Below are 12,155 nucleotides of genomic sequence, written 5' to 3'. Positions count from 1 at the left end.
GAATGGGTAAATGTGGAAGCAGTGTCAAAGCGCTTTGAGTACCTTGAAGGTAGAAAAGCGCTATACAAGTACAACCCATTTATTTATTTATTTTAAATCTTCCGGGACGATACAATATACACCTCCCGCTACCCCTGTCATGCCGGCTCTGCCGGTTAGTGTTTGGGGCACTTTGGTCCTCCGACCCGCAGGTGGAGCTGGTCTGTGAAGACGTGCAACATCTCAGAGGGCTGCTGATTGGGCGGCCTATAAAAGGCCTCCCATCAGCATGCTCGCGCTCTCTCTCGTCCCACAGGCACATTCGTTTGGTGACCGTATGGTCACGGCAACGACGGCCGGGATTAGCACCACACTTGCACCCTTTTGGGACAACACTCATTTACTGATACATTCCTTGGTTAATTCACATTACTGATCACTGATACATGTTGTAAATAAAAGATCTGTTGGCTAAAATGTACAAATCGGTGTGGTCTCCCTTAATGTTACAGCCATTAACAAGCCAGTGGTTGTGACATATGGGGGCTCATCCGATCTTTGGTAGTAACTTTAGGCTATGGTAATTCCTTCTACTGGCTATGGCAGCGTAGGAAGGTGCGTAGAGCTCTTTGTATTGAGTATTCCTTCTACTGGCTTTTGGAGCGTAGGAAGGTGAGTAGAGCTGAGTTACTAATTGTGAACTGCTGATAGTCAGTTGGGGCCTGTTATCAGTTAGTTAATTGGGGGATCTACTGATTTGTACTTTTGAGGCTTTGTTTGACCGTGCAAGTGTAGGTAGACACTGAATTGTTTGTTCCAGCCATCTTGGTTTAGTTTCATTGCAGTTTGTAGCATTGCATTCAGCCTCTTAGGAGCTGTCGCCTTTATCCCCATCTAGTACGGGTTCTAGGTTCCTGCTGTCACAGAGCCTGGGCGAGGGCACCGCCTTGGAGAAACGGCTGAATCGGCTTTGTCGGGATGGTACGTCTCCACAGGTATTGGTGAGTAAATGATCCTCGTCCTCGGGCTCTGTGTGAAAATAGATTAGTCTAGTGGGGGGAAAATGTTTAGGGGGATGCTCCGAGGTTAGTTTGCTGTGTTAACATAACTGTAATGTTTTAGAGACCTGGTTGGATTGGTTGGAGAGAGAGAGCCTAGCGTAATTAGAGCTAGTTTTTGGTTGGGTTGTTTTTTCAGTAGTTTCATTGTTGGTTTGGTACAGTAGCCAGATTGGTACTGACGGCCTGGGTTGAGCAGGATGGAGGCTTTTGTGGAAGCACCATCTGAGAAATTGTTTGCCCTTAATAAGGAACAGTTGTTGCAATTGGCAGAAAAGTATGGCATGGAATTGTCATCAGCCATTAGAACTGGTAAGAAGGGACCCTTGCGTGACTCCATTCACGAGTTTTTGTGTGAGCAGAGCATTTTGCCTTCAGGAAAAGGTGGTGACGCTCATGTGAAGGGTATGTCAGAGCCTATGCAGTCAGAGAGGGTAGGCATACTGACTTTTGAGCAACAAAGAGAGATGAAGGCACTTGAATTTGAGTGGGCGCAACAGGCTAAGGAGAAAGAACGTCTTTTTGAACTGGAAAAAATCAAATTAGAACGAGAATTGCAACAGCAAGCAGATATGGAGAGACTCAAATTTGAAAAAGAAATGGATTTGAAAAAAGGTGAAATGGACCTTACAGTACAGCTTGAGAAAATTAAAATTGAACAGGATCGTTTGAAACTAATGTCAGAAGGTAAGTTTAGTGGAAATCTGTCCGGGTCAAGTATGGATAGCATGGTAAAGTATGTTCCAAAGTTTGACGAACGTGACCCAGACGTGTTTTTCTCACTGTTTGAACAGATGGCCTCTGACAAAAAGTGGAGTGAAGAGGATAGAACGGTGCTTTTGCAAACTGTACTAGTAGGACGCGCACGGGAGGCATACTTGGCATTAACACCTGTTGATAGGCACAAGTATGCTGAGGTGAAAAAAGCGGTCTAGAAATGTTATGAACTGAATCCAGAAGCTTACAGACAACGTTTCAGAAACTGGCGTAAACGTGATAATCAGACCCATGCTGAAGTGGCAAGAGAGTTGAGTACTTATTTTAACCGGTGGCTCACTTCAGAGTCTGTCTCAACTTACGAAAATTTGCGTGATTTGTTGATTTTGGAGCAGTTTAAGAACATTGTACCAGATCGAATTGCAACCTACATTAATGAGCAAAAGGCAAAGTCAGTGGAGGAGGCAGCCTCGCTTGCTGATACCTTTGTGTTGACTCATAAACGTAAGCCTTACAGCAGTCCTCCACGGTATAATAGCCACCAACGTTATGATCCTGCTCGTTCTCCTCCACAACGTTCTCCTCCTCGTTATGGTCGTAGTTCAAATCGATCCAATTATGGCAATTCCAGTAATGTTCCTAAATTTGATAATGGAAGTAGCAAATCTCGCCCAAGCCCGACGGATAAATGTCATTACTGTTTGCAGGAGGGACATTGGAAAAAGGACTGCCCGCTGTTGAAAGGCCGTAAATCTAATGCCAAGGTAGCTGGGTGTGTTTCTGTTGTGCATCCAGTTGATTTTGGCGTCTCTGATCTAACACCGTTACCTCGTTTGGAAGTTCATTGTGAGCAAGTGATTGAAGATGGTGCATCTGTGTCAGACGAGCAGACGAAATCAGTAGAGTCAGCTGCGTCTGATTTCGCTCCATTCATTAGTGATGGCTGGGTGTCATTGGTTGGAGAGACACAAAAAGTTCCAGTTAAAATCTTAAGAGACACTGGGGCATCTGAGAGTTTCATTTCTGGAGCAGTTTTGCCATTTTCCACAGCATCTGACACTGGGAAATGTATTTTGATTAGAGGAATAGGCATGCAGTCATTTTCTGTACCGTTGCACAAAATTCACTTGTGTTCAGGATTTGTGAATGGGGAGGTGACTATTGCTGTGAGACCGTCTCTGCCTATGCAGGATATCCATGTAATTCTGGGGAACAATTTGGGTGGGTGTTTAGTTTCTCCACCTCCAGTTGTTACACCTGTACCGCTATCTGTAGAGGAGCCAGACGCGTGTTGTCAAGAATTCCCAGAAGTGTTTACTGCTTGTGCTGTGACTAGGGCAATGTCTCGCACGCAGGCGCAATCGTCGGATGTGTCCAAATCTGTGCCTATTTTTGTTCTTGAGCTGCCCGAACCTCTGTCATGTCAAGATTTAATTGAGGCACAAAAGAATGATCAGAGCTTTGAGAAATATTTTGCCTTAGTTTCTACTGATCCAACGATGGGTTACTTCATTCAGAATGGCGTTTTGCTGCATACGTGGTTGCCAGGTGTTGATCCTGAAGTGGCAGGTCAGGTGATTCAAGTGATGGTACCTGACAAATACCGTGATTTGATTTTGAGAACAGCCCATGGAGCAGAGTCTGGGCATTTTGGAGTTAAGAAAACCTACCGACGTCTTTTGGAACATTTTTACTGGCCACGGATGAAACGCCATGTATCTAGATTTGTCAAAGCATGTCATGTTTGCCAGGTTGCGAAACAGAGTACTCCCATTAAACCTGCACCACTTCAACCTATTCCGTCTGTTGGCACACCATTTGAGCATCTCATTATTGATTGTGTAGGTCCACTACCCCCTTCGAAATCTGGTTGTGTGTACCTCTTTACCATCATGTGCCAGGCCACTCGGTATCCAGCAGCGTATGCCTTGAGAACAATTACCACAAGGTCAATATTGAAATGTTTGTCTAAATTCATTTCTGTCTTTGGCATTCCAAAGGTAATTCAGAGCGACAGAGGGTCTAACTTTACCTCCAGAACATTTGCTGCAGCGTTGAAGTCGATGCAGGTGAAGCACAATTTGAGCAGCGCGTATCACGCACAGAGTCAGGGGGCATTGGAGCGTTGGCATGCCACGTTGAAGTCTCTCTTGCGCGTTTACTGTGTTGAGATGCGGAGAGATTGGGAGGAGGCGTTGCCATGGCTCTTGTTGTCTGCGCGTGGTGTAGTTCAAGAAAGCACTGGTTTTAGTCCAAATGACCTAGTCTTTGGCCACAAAGTCCGGACCTCACTGTCTGTTTTAAATGCCAATCTGGATCTGCAGAACACTCCCGTCAGTTTCACTGAGTATGTAGATGGTTTTCGTCGTAGGCTGTTGCTTGCATGGAAAGAGGCAACCGAGCATTTGACTAAAGCTCAGGTGAAAATGAAGCTGCGTTATGACCGTAAAGCGAAGATCAGAGTTTTCAATTCAGGTGATCACGTTTTAGCTTTGCTGCCCATTCCGGGGTCACCATTTACAGCAAAATACTCTGGTCCATTTACGGTTATGAGCCAAGTGTCAGATCTCAATTATTTACTGTCAACTCCTGATCGTAAACGATCACAGCAACTGTGTCATGTGAATTTACTCAAGCCTTACCACTCTGCAGGTTCCGACAAGGCGGGTGGGATTGCTGCGAGTCCAGTGGGTCTAGCCGTTGGGGTTGGGGAACCGCTCAACTGGCCGGAGGTGGCAGCTTGGGATGAAGTGCGCGCACCTGATGATTCAGTGTTACACGGGCGCTTGGATAATACTCAGCAGTTAAAGGAGCTAGATAGTCTCCTCGGTCATTTAAGTGAGGTACAGCGTAAACAGTTGTCGGATTTGATTTTTGAGTTTTTGCCTTTGTTTTCCGACACTCCAACCTGTACCACACTAATTGAACATGACATTGACACAAAGGGTGCCCGCCCAATACGACAAAGATTTTATCGAGTGGCTCCCGATAAACAGAAGAGTATGGAGGACAGTGTGCAGTATCTGCTTGATCATGGTCTCGCCAAGCCATCTTACTCCAGTTGGGCATCGCCATGTCTACTGGTGGAAAAGTCAGATAACACCTATAGATTCTGTACGGATTATAGGAAAGTAAATGCTGTGACTAGACCAGATTCTTTTCCATTGCCACGTATCGAGGACTGTGTGGATCAGGTTGGGGGTGCTCGTTATGTCAGCAAATTTGATTTATTGAAAGGTTACTATCAAGTGCCTTTGACGCAGAGAGCGCAGGAGATATCTGCATTCATTACCTCTTCCGGTTTGTATTCGTATACTCGAATGAACTTCGGTTTGCGGAATGCTCCTGCAACCTTCCAACGGCTCATGAATAGGGTCGTTGGGGGGCTGCAGGGGTGCGCGGTTTATTTGGACGACGCCGTTTGTCATTCAGACAGTTGGGACGAACATTTGGCTCGCATTCGAGCGCTTTTCCAGAGGTTGGTGGCAGCAAACCTCACAGTAAATTTAGCGAAATGCGAGTTTGCGCGTGCCACAGTCGTCTATTTGGGTAAAGTAGTCGGCCAGGGGATGGTGCGGCCCGTTAACGCAAAGGTGGCAGCTATTGATAATTTCCCTGTGCCGGCGACGAAGAAAGAACTTATGCGCTTTTTGGGTATGATCGGGTACTACCGCAATTTTTGCTGCAATTTTTCAACTGTTGTATCTCCTCTGACCAATTTGTTGAAGGGTGGCGCCAAATTCATTTGGTCGGAGGAGTGTCAGCAGGCTTTCCAGAATGCAAAGCTTTTGTTAACATCAGCTCCGGTCCTGGCTGCACCCAAACTGGATCTGCCATTCCAGCTGCAGGTGGATGCAAGCCAGGTGGGAGCAGGTGCGGTCCTCCTGCAGGCTGATGATGATGGAGTAGCCAGACCGGTTTGCTATTTTTCAAAAAAATTCAACAAATACCAATTTAATTATTCAGTGATTGAAAAGGAAGCATTAGCATTGATTTGGGCATTGCAACACTTTGAAGTCTATGTGGGAGGGGGTCTCCATCCAATTGTGGTCTACTCAGATCACAACCCTCTCACTTTTCTGCAGTCTTTCAAAGGGTCCACCAACCAGCGCCTGTTGCGCTGGGCACTGTTTCTGCAGCCATTCCACCTGTTGATCCGCCATATTCGCGGGGTGGAAAATGTAATGGCTGATGCGCTCTCTCGGGCTCTGGACCAGGAGTTCTAATCATCTCCACTCACTCCTAACCTGCGGTTTTTCTCTGTTTCCCTTAAAGGTCGCTGTCCGGGTACCAGGATTTGCTGGGTGCAGGGAAGGTCGGAGGGGAAGGAGGGTGTTTGGGATGGTTTGGGTTCTGGTTGGTCTGGGGTGGAGGGGAGGTGCGTCAGTGGGACTAGAATATAGCTACTGGGGCTACTGTAGTTTTTTGTTTTCTATTTTTTGATGGTGCTTCAGAGACCCAGTTAACACGGGTCTCTGTTTTTAAGGGGGGGGGATGTCATGCCCGGCTCTGCCGGTTAGTGTTTGGGGCACTTTGGTCCTCCGACCCGCAGGTGGAGCTGGTCTGTGAAGACGTGCAACATCTCAGAGGGCTGCTGATTGGGCGGCCTATAAAAGGCCTCCCATCAGCATGCTCGCGCTCTCTCTCGTCCCACAGGCACATTCGTTTGGTGACCGTATGGTCACGGCAACGACGGCCGGGATTAGCACCACACTTGCACCCTTTTGGGACAACACTCATTTACTGATACATTCCTTGGTTAATTCACATTACTGATCACTGATACATGTTGTAAATAAAAGATCTGTTGGCTAAAATGTACAAATCGGTGTGGTCTCCCTTAATGTTACAGCTATTAACAAGCCAGTGGTTGTGACAACCCCCTAACCCCACCTATAATTTTTGATACTTCCTCATATTGACAACTTCCTCATATTGACAAATGTTTGAGACTGCAATATTGTTCAATGACCGACAATGTTTACGTATGTCTAGTTTGTGTGCTATTTTCTGCTTAGCTGTTGTGTAGCTGCTACTTCCTAGTTGCCTACACATGGATCTCGCCCGGAAAAGGGTGGAGTCCCATCTCCGGGTTGGGAAGGAGATCTTGCCCCAAGTGGAAGAGTTCAAGTACCTTGGAGTCTTGTTCATGAGTGAGGGAAGAGTGGATTGTGAGGTCGACAGGCGGATCGGCGCGGCGTTTTCAGTAATGCAGACGCTGTATCGATCCATTGTGGTGAAGAAGGAGCTGAGCCGGAAGGCAAAGCTCTCAATTTACCGGTCGATCTACGTTCCCATCCTCACCTATGATCATGAGCTTTGGGTTATGACCGAAAGGATAAGATCACGGGTACAAGCGGCCGAAATGAGTTTCTTCCGCTGGGTGGCGGGGCTCTCCCTTAGAGATAGGGTGAGAAGCTCTGTCATCCGGGAGGAACTCAAAGTAAAGCCGCTGCTCCTCCACATCGAGAGGAGCCAGATGAGGTGATTCAGGTATCTGGTCAGGATGCCACCCGAACGCCTCCCTATGGAGGTGTTTTGGGCATGTCCGATCGGTAGGAAGCCACGGGAAAGACCATCTTTCCCGGCTGGCCTGGGAACACCTCGGGATCCCCCGGGGGGAGCTGTACGAAGTGGCTGGGGAGAGGGAAGTCTGATCTTCCCTGCTTAGGCTGCTCCCCCCGCTACCCGACCTCAGATAAGCGGAAGAACATGGATGGATGGATTTACCTTATGTAAATGACTTGACTAAATGTGTGTTTTATTGGAGGACATTTTAAGATAAAAGCAGGACCGTTTGTATCGGAAATTTGCTGATATACTCCATCCAACCATCCATTTTCTACCACTTGTCCCTTTTGGGGTCGCGGGGGGTCCTGGAGCCTATCTCAGCTACATTCAGGCGGAAGCCGGGGTACACCCTGGACAAGTCCCCACCTTATTGCAGGGCCAACCGATAGACATGCTGATATACTGATACAAACCCTGTTTCCATATGAGTAGGGAAATTGTGTTAGATGTAAATATAAACGGAATACAATGATTTGCAAATCATTTTCAACCCATATTCAGTTGACTAAGCTACAAAGACAAGATATTTGATGTTCAAACTGATACTTTTTTTTTGCAAATAACTAACTTTAGAATTTGATGCCAGCAACACGTGACAAAGAAGTTGGGAAAGGTGGCAATAAATACTGATAAAGTTGAGAAATGCTCATCAAACACCTATTTGGAACATCCCACAGGTGTGCAGGCTAATTGGGAAAAGGTGGGTGTCATGATTGGGTATAAAAGCAGCTTCCATGAAATGCTAAGTAATTCACAAACAAAGATGGGGGTGAGGGTCACCACTTTGTAAGCAAACTGTCGAACAGTTTTAAAACATTTCTCAACGAGCTATTCCAAGGAATTTAGGGATTTTACCATCTACGGTCTGTAAAATCATCAAGAAATTCAGAGAATCTGGAGAAATCACTGCACCTAAGTGTTGACATTATGGACTTTTGATCCCTCAGGCGGTACGGCATCAAAAACCGACATCAGTGTGTAAAGGATATCACTGCATGGGCTCAGGAACACTTCATAAAACCACTGTCAGTAACTACAGTTGGTCACATCAAATATCTTGTCTTTGTAGTGCATTCAACTGAATATGGGTTGAAAAGGATTTGCAAATCATTGTATTCCGTTTATATTTACATCTAACACATTTTCCCAACTCATATGGAAACAGGGTTTCTACTTTAATAGTGATATCAGACTGATACCAATACTGTATTGGGACATTCGTACTAAATACGATATGCTAAATGTGTCATTCCACAGGGTTCATACCGCCTCCGCTCATCTTCGGCGCGGGGATCGACTCCACCTGCCTTTTCTGGAGTTCGGACTGCGGCGACAGAGGCGCCTGCTTGTTGTACGACAACCTGGCCTACAGGCGTCTGTACGTCAGCCTGGCCATCATCCTGAAAGCCGTGGCCTTCCTCCTGTACGCCACCACGTGGTACTGCCTGCGCCGCAACTACAACACCTACATCAAAAGTCACGAGGCTCAAATGTCGCCCAGCGAGTTCTACCCGTCGCTCTCGGATGGGCCCAAACTATCGGACAGGACAAAATTCATCTACAACCTAGAAGATAACGAGCGTTGTGAAAACATGGAGTCTGTTTTGTAGGCCGTGAAGCCACAAGGACGGCGTGGACTTTTCATGCTGTAATGTCCTCAATACAAGGGTCCATTTTTAGCTGCGTGGTAGACTCGAGGAGCTTCTTTGTGTTGTTGCTAGGTAGACAAAGACAAGACACGTAAGCTTAGCTGATCGACTGCAGTGGCGTTACAACTACTGGCTGACATATTCTTTTAGCTCTTGTCATGGCCGCAGGAATGTGTGGGAGAACATGACCATCGCACTTACCGAGGAGTACCAGGACCACGCGTAACGGAAAATGATTAGGAAAAAAACTTTGGAATATAATGAGAATTTTTCAAATTTTACCCCCAAAATAATTTTTATGAGAATAAAGTTACTATTTTACAGTTCAAACAGAGGTCGGCAATAGGGGTCCACAAAGGTACTGCAGGGGGCCCATGACATTTGTATTTGTTTTATATTCCACCTGCAATTTACCCACAAATGTAATGTCTTTAAATACACCTTAACATTGTTGTTTAGATGGCAGTGACATGGCCACACTACTCACTGTCCCTAGCAGGTTTGAAACCAAACATGAAAATTATACTGCATTATTATAACAATCCTCAGAATTAGGCTAGCTAAATATTAGCCTCGCTATACTGTATTCTCTGAATATCGAATGGGGCATTCCGTTTGTTCTTGGGAATCAGAATTTCAGAGTTCATAGTCGGAAGTTTCAACTGGAATGCCCTTCAAGGTCAGATTTCCTTCTCGGAAAGCCGGAGCATTTTGATTGTAAACAATACAAGCTTCTATAATATCCGTTATAAGCACTTCTGGTCAGTTTTGTCGCACTAAATCAGCCATATACTATGTATTGTTGGCTGTTTATATATACCCTATTCTTGAGACTCCAAGCCACTACTTTTCCCTATGCTTTGAACCCTGCGGCTTATAAAAAGGTGCAGCTAATTTATGTAATTTTTTTTTTGTTGCTAATGGTCACGTTTTGTATTCAACAAATAGTTTTCATAAAACACAGGCGGACACTGAAAATGTGTGTTATTGTTTGTACTATGGCGCCATCTTTTCGACAAGTTCGCTCAATGCCGGTGCTGCAGTTTGAAAATGTACTTCCTGTTTCGTGCCTTGAACTGGAAGTATGACCGTCTATAGCATTTCTGTCCGAAATGATACTTTATTCATCACTCCAAACAACTTACTAAAACATGTCTGTAGGAGTGTTTTCATGCATATTTGTACGCGCTTTCGTAACATAATTGTAATTGGCATTAGCAAATATGCTAACACGTTTACAAGTGTCTGTGTCAGCATTATTAACTTACAATGACATTTGTTTTGTATTGTTTTATTTTCTAAAATTCACAAACACGTCACTGTAGAGTTATTGAGTCTGTTTGGCTGATTGGAGAGCTAGCTTCCGCAGCAAGTGAGTCCATGACAATGACTTCAGTTTTGTTCGATCAGCCATTTTACTGCTGTGTGACAGGCACCGTTTGCAAACAATTAAGGTATGTAAATAAACATTTACAAAAATCTGTAAAACTGGTATATATTTATGGCTTATAGGCTGGTGCGGCTAATATATGTACAAATATTTATTTATTCTCAATTTTGGTGGGTGCAGCTTATACTCAATAGCCCGTAAAATATGGTAGTAACAATTCCATTTTGTTTTCATGTGGTATTTACGTTCTGCATTGCCAGCAATAGCATTTCATCTTTATCTGTGTTTGAAGCTTGCAGAAACAGTGCATATTTCCCAAAAGTTGTTAATATTCAGACAAAGCAAGCGAAAGAATTGTTTTAGTGGGTGTGGCCATCTAGATTTTCGAACCTCATAACTGGAATGCTCACAACTCGGCTCTGACTTCCAACTTTCGAGGTTAATGGATCGCAGGAATAGTATTGCATACCTTAAAGACGTTTTTTTTTTAAATCTCTAAATTTTATACATTAATAGGGTCCTCGTTCTATCTCTCCATCAGTTTGGGAATCATTTGCCGGGAAAACATTGAAGACCCTCTGATTTGGAATGTTAGAAACATTCTTCGAAAAATGCAACTCATGTCTTGTCACTTTATTCCTGAAACATTTCTGCAAAGATACAATATAAAATATGAATAATGTATATTTTATTCTCTCAACCTTTCTCTGGTAATATAGCAATTGTATTCTCTCTTTTTTTTTTCTTATTTATAACATTTTTCTTGTATTTTTATTTCTTTCCGTATGTGTGGCCCTGGTCCTCCTTGGTTCTGCTATCCGTACTGTATGTATCAGCCAGGTTTTTACTGTATTGACGGGGTGGTTGTACGTTAGCACATACGTTGCCAAGTGTTTACAGTCATTTCATCGGTAAGTGGAATCACCCTGACTTTATTTACTTCTCTAGTTGCCATTTAGATCGGGATGAAAGCAAACTGACGGTGTTTGGTGTCGCTTGTGTCGTCCGCGCTGCTTGGACATGTGTTACATCACACTCCTTTTGTCTTTGCGTCACAGCACATCAGCCTAATTTGTCTTAAGAAGGGATTCTACAAATAAGATGTGTATTTTCTTTGGACTCCTAATTAGGAGATTAGGAGTAATATATTTGTATTGGAGGCCCTGAACGCCCCATTATATTGATGTCAATGCCTATATTCTATACTTACTCTATGATGTCACATGAGAAGATTTGCAGTGAACGTAATAGAAACACAAAGTGTGTCTTCAGACTAGTTCTGTGGTAGCTGCAGACACTACACACGCGTTTCTTCCTGGCGTGTGTGTGTGGACAATTTCCATTTTAAGGCGACTTGTTACGATGCTACTGATCTCTCTGCAGTTCTAGTTTTGACCTTGTCCTCTTTTCTTACTCTTTTTGTATGGATGGCATTTATTTTACTCTGGAAATAAATACTTTTTCAATAACATTGCGGCGATTGGCCCTTTCTACAGTCTGGAGCGAGCGCTCTGATACCAGAGGGGCAGTTGATGGCGACAATCAACTCACTCTGTGAATCCAAATAAACAAGCCTAACGATGCAAACTACGGGAAAAGGACAGGAATGTAAAATGTTTGACAAATGCACGATTTTACTTCCTGCTTGGTGGCGTAGAACAGGGGATATCTGCAACATATTTTCAAAAAAAAAAAAAAGGTAAAAATGTGAGACAAAAAGAGCAAAAACTCATAATGTAATGAGAAAAAGCTGACATTTTAAACTAATAATAATAATGTAGTCACCAAAAC

At 44.3% G+C, this 12,155-nt stretch overlaps 1 protein-coding gene across 2 annotated transcripts in view; it reads left to right on the top strand.

The window, feature by feature from the left end:
- The window catches only part of slco3a1a (solute carrier organic anion transporter family member 3A1a), a 94,830-nt gene extending 82,995 nt beyond the window's left edge, over window positions 1-11,835 (top strand). The window contains exon 10 of one of the 2 annotated variants that reach the window (XM_061894795.1): window positions 8,583-11,835. In XM_061894795.1, coding sequence (XP_061750779.1) covers window positions 8,583-8,935 — 353 coding nt within the window. In that variant the 3' untranslated portion in view covers window positions 8,936-11,835. Of the gene's footprint in view, window positions 1-6,029; window positions 6,580-8,582 lie in introns of those variants that run through there. The other variant, XM_061894796.1, reaches the window with a different exon arrangement.
- The last annotated feature ends 320 nt before the right edge of the window (window positions 11,836-12,155 follow it).

Source organism: Nerophis ophidion, linkage group LG03, assembly GCF_033978795.1.
Source record: "Nerophis ophidion isolate RoL-2023_Sa linkage group LG03, RoL_Noph_v1.0, whole genome shotgun sequence".
In the NCBI taxonomy this organism is placed as follows: Eukaryota; Metazoa; Chordata; class Actinopteri; order Syngnathiformes; family Syngnathidae; genus Nerophis; species Nerophis ophidion.
Note: the sequence above shows the minus strand (reverse complement) of the source record. Positions and strands in the feature narration are given on the sequence as shown.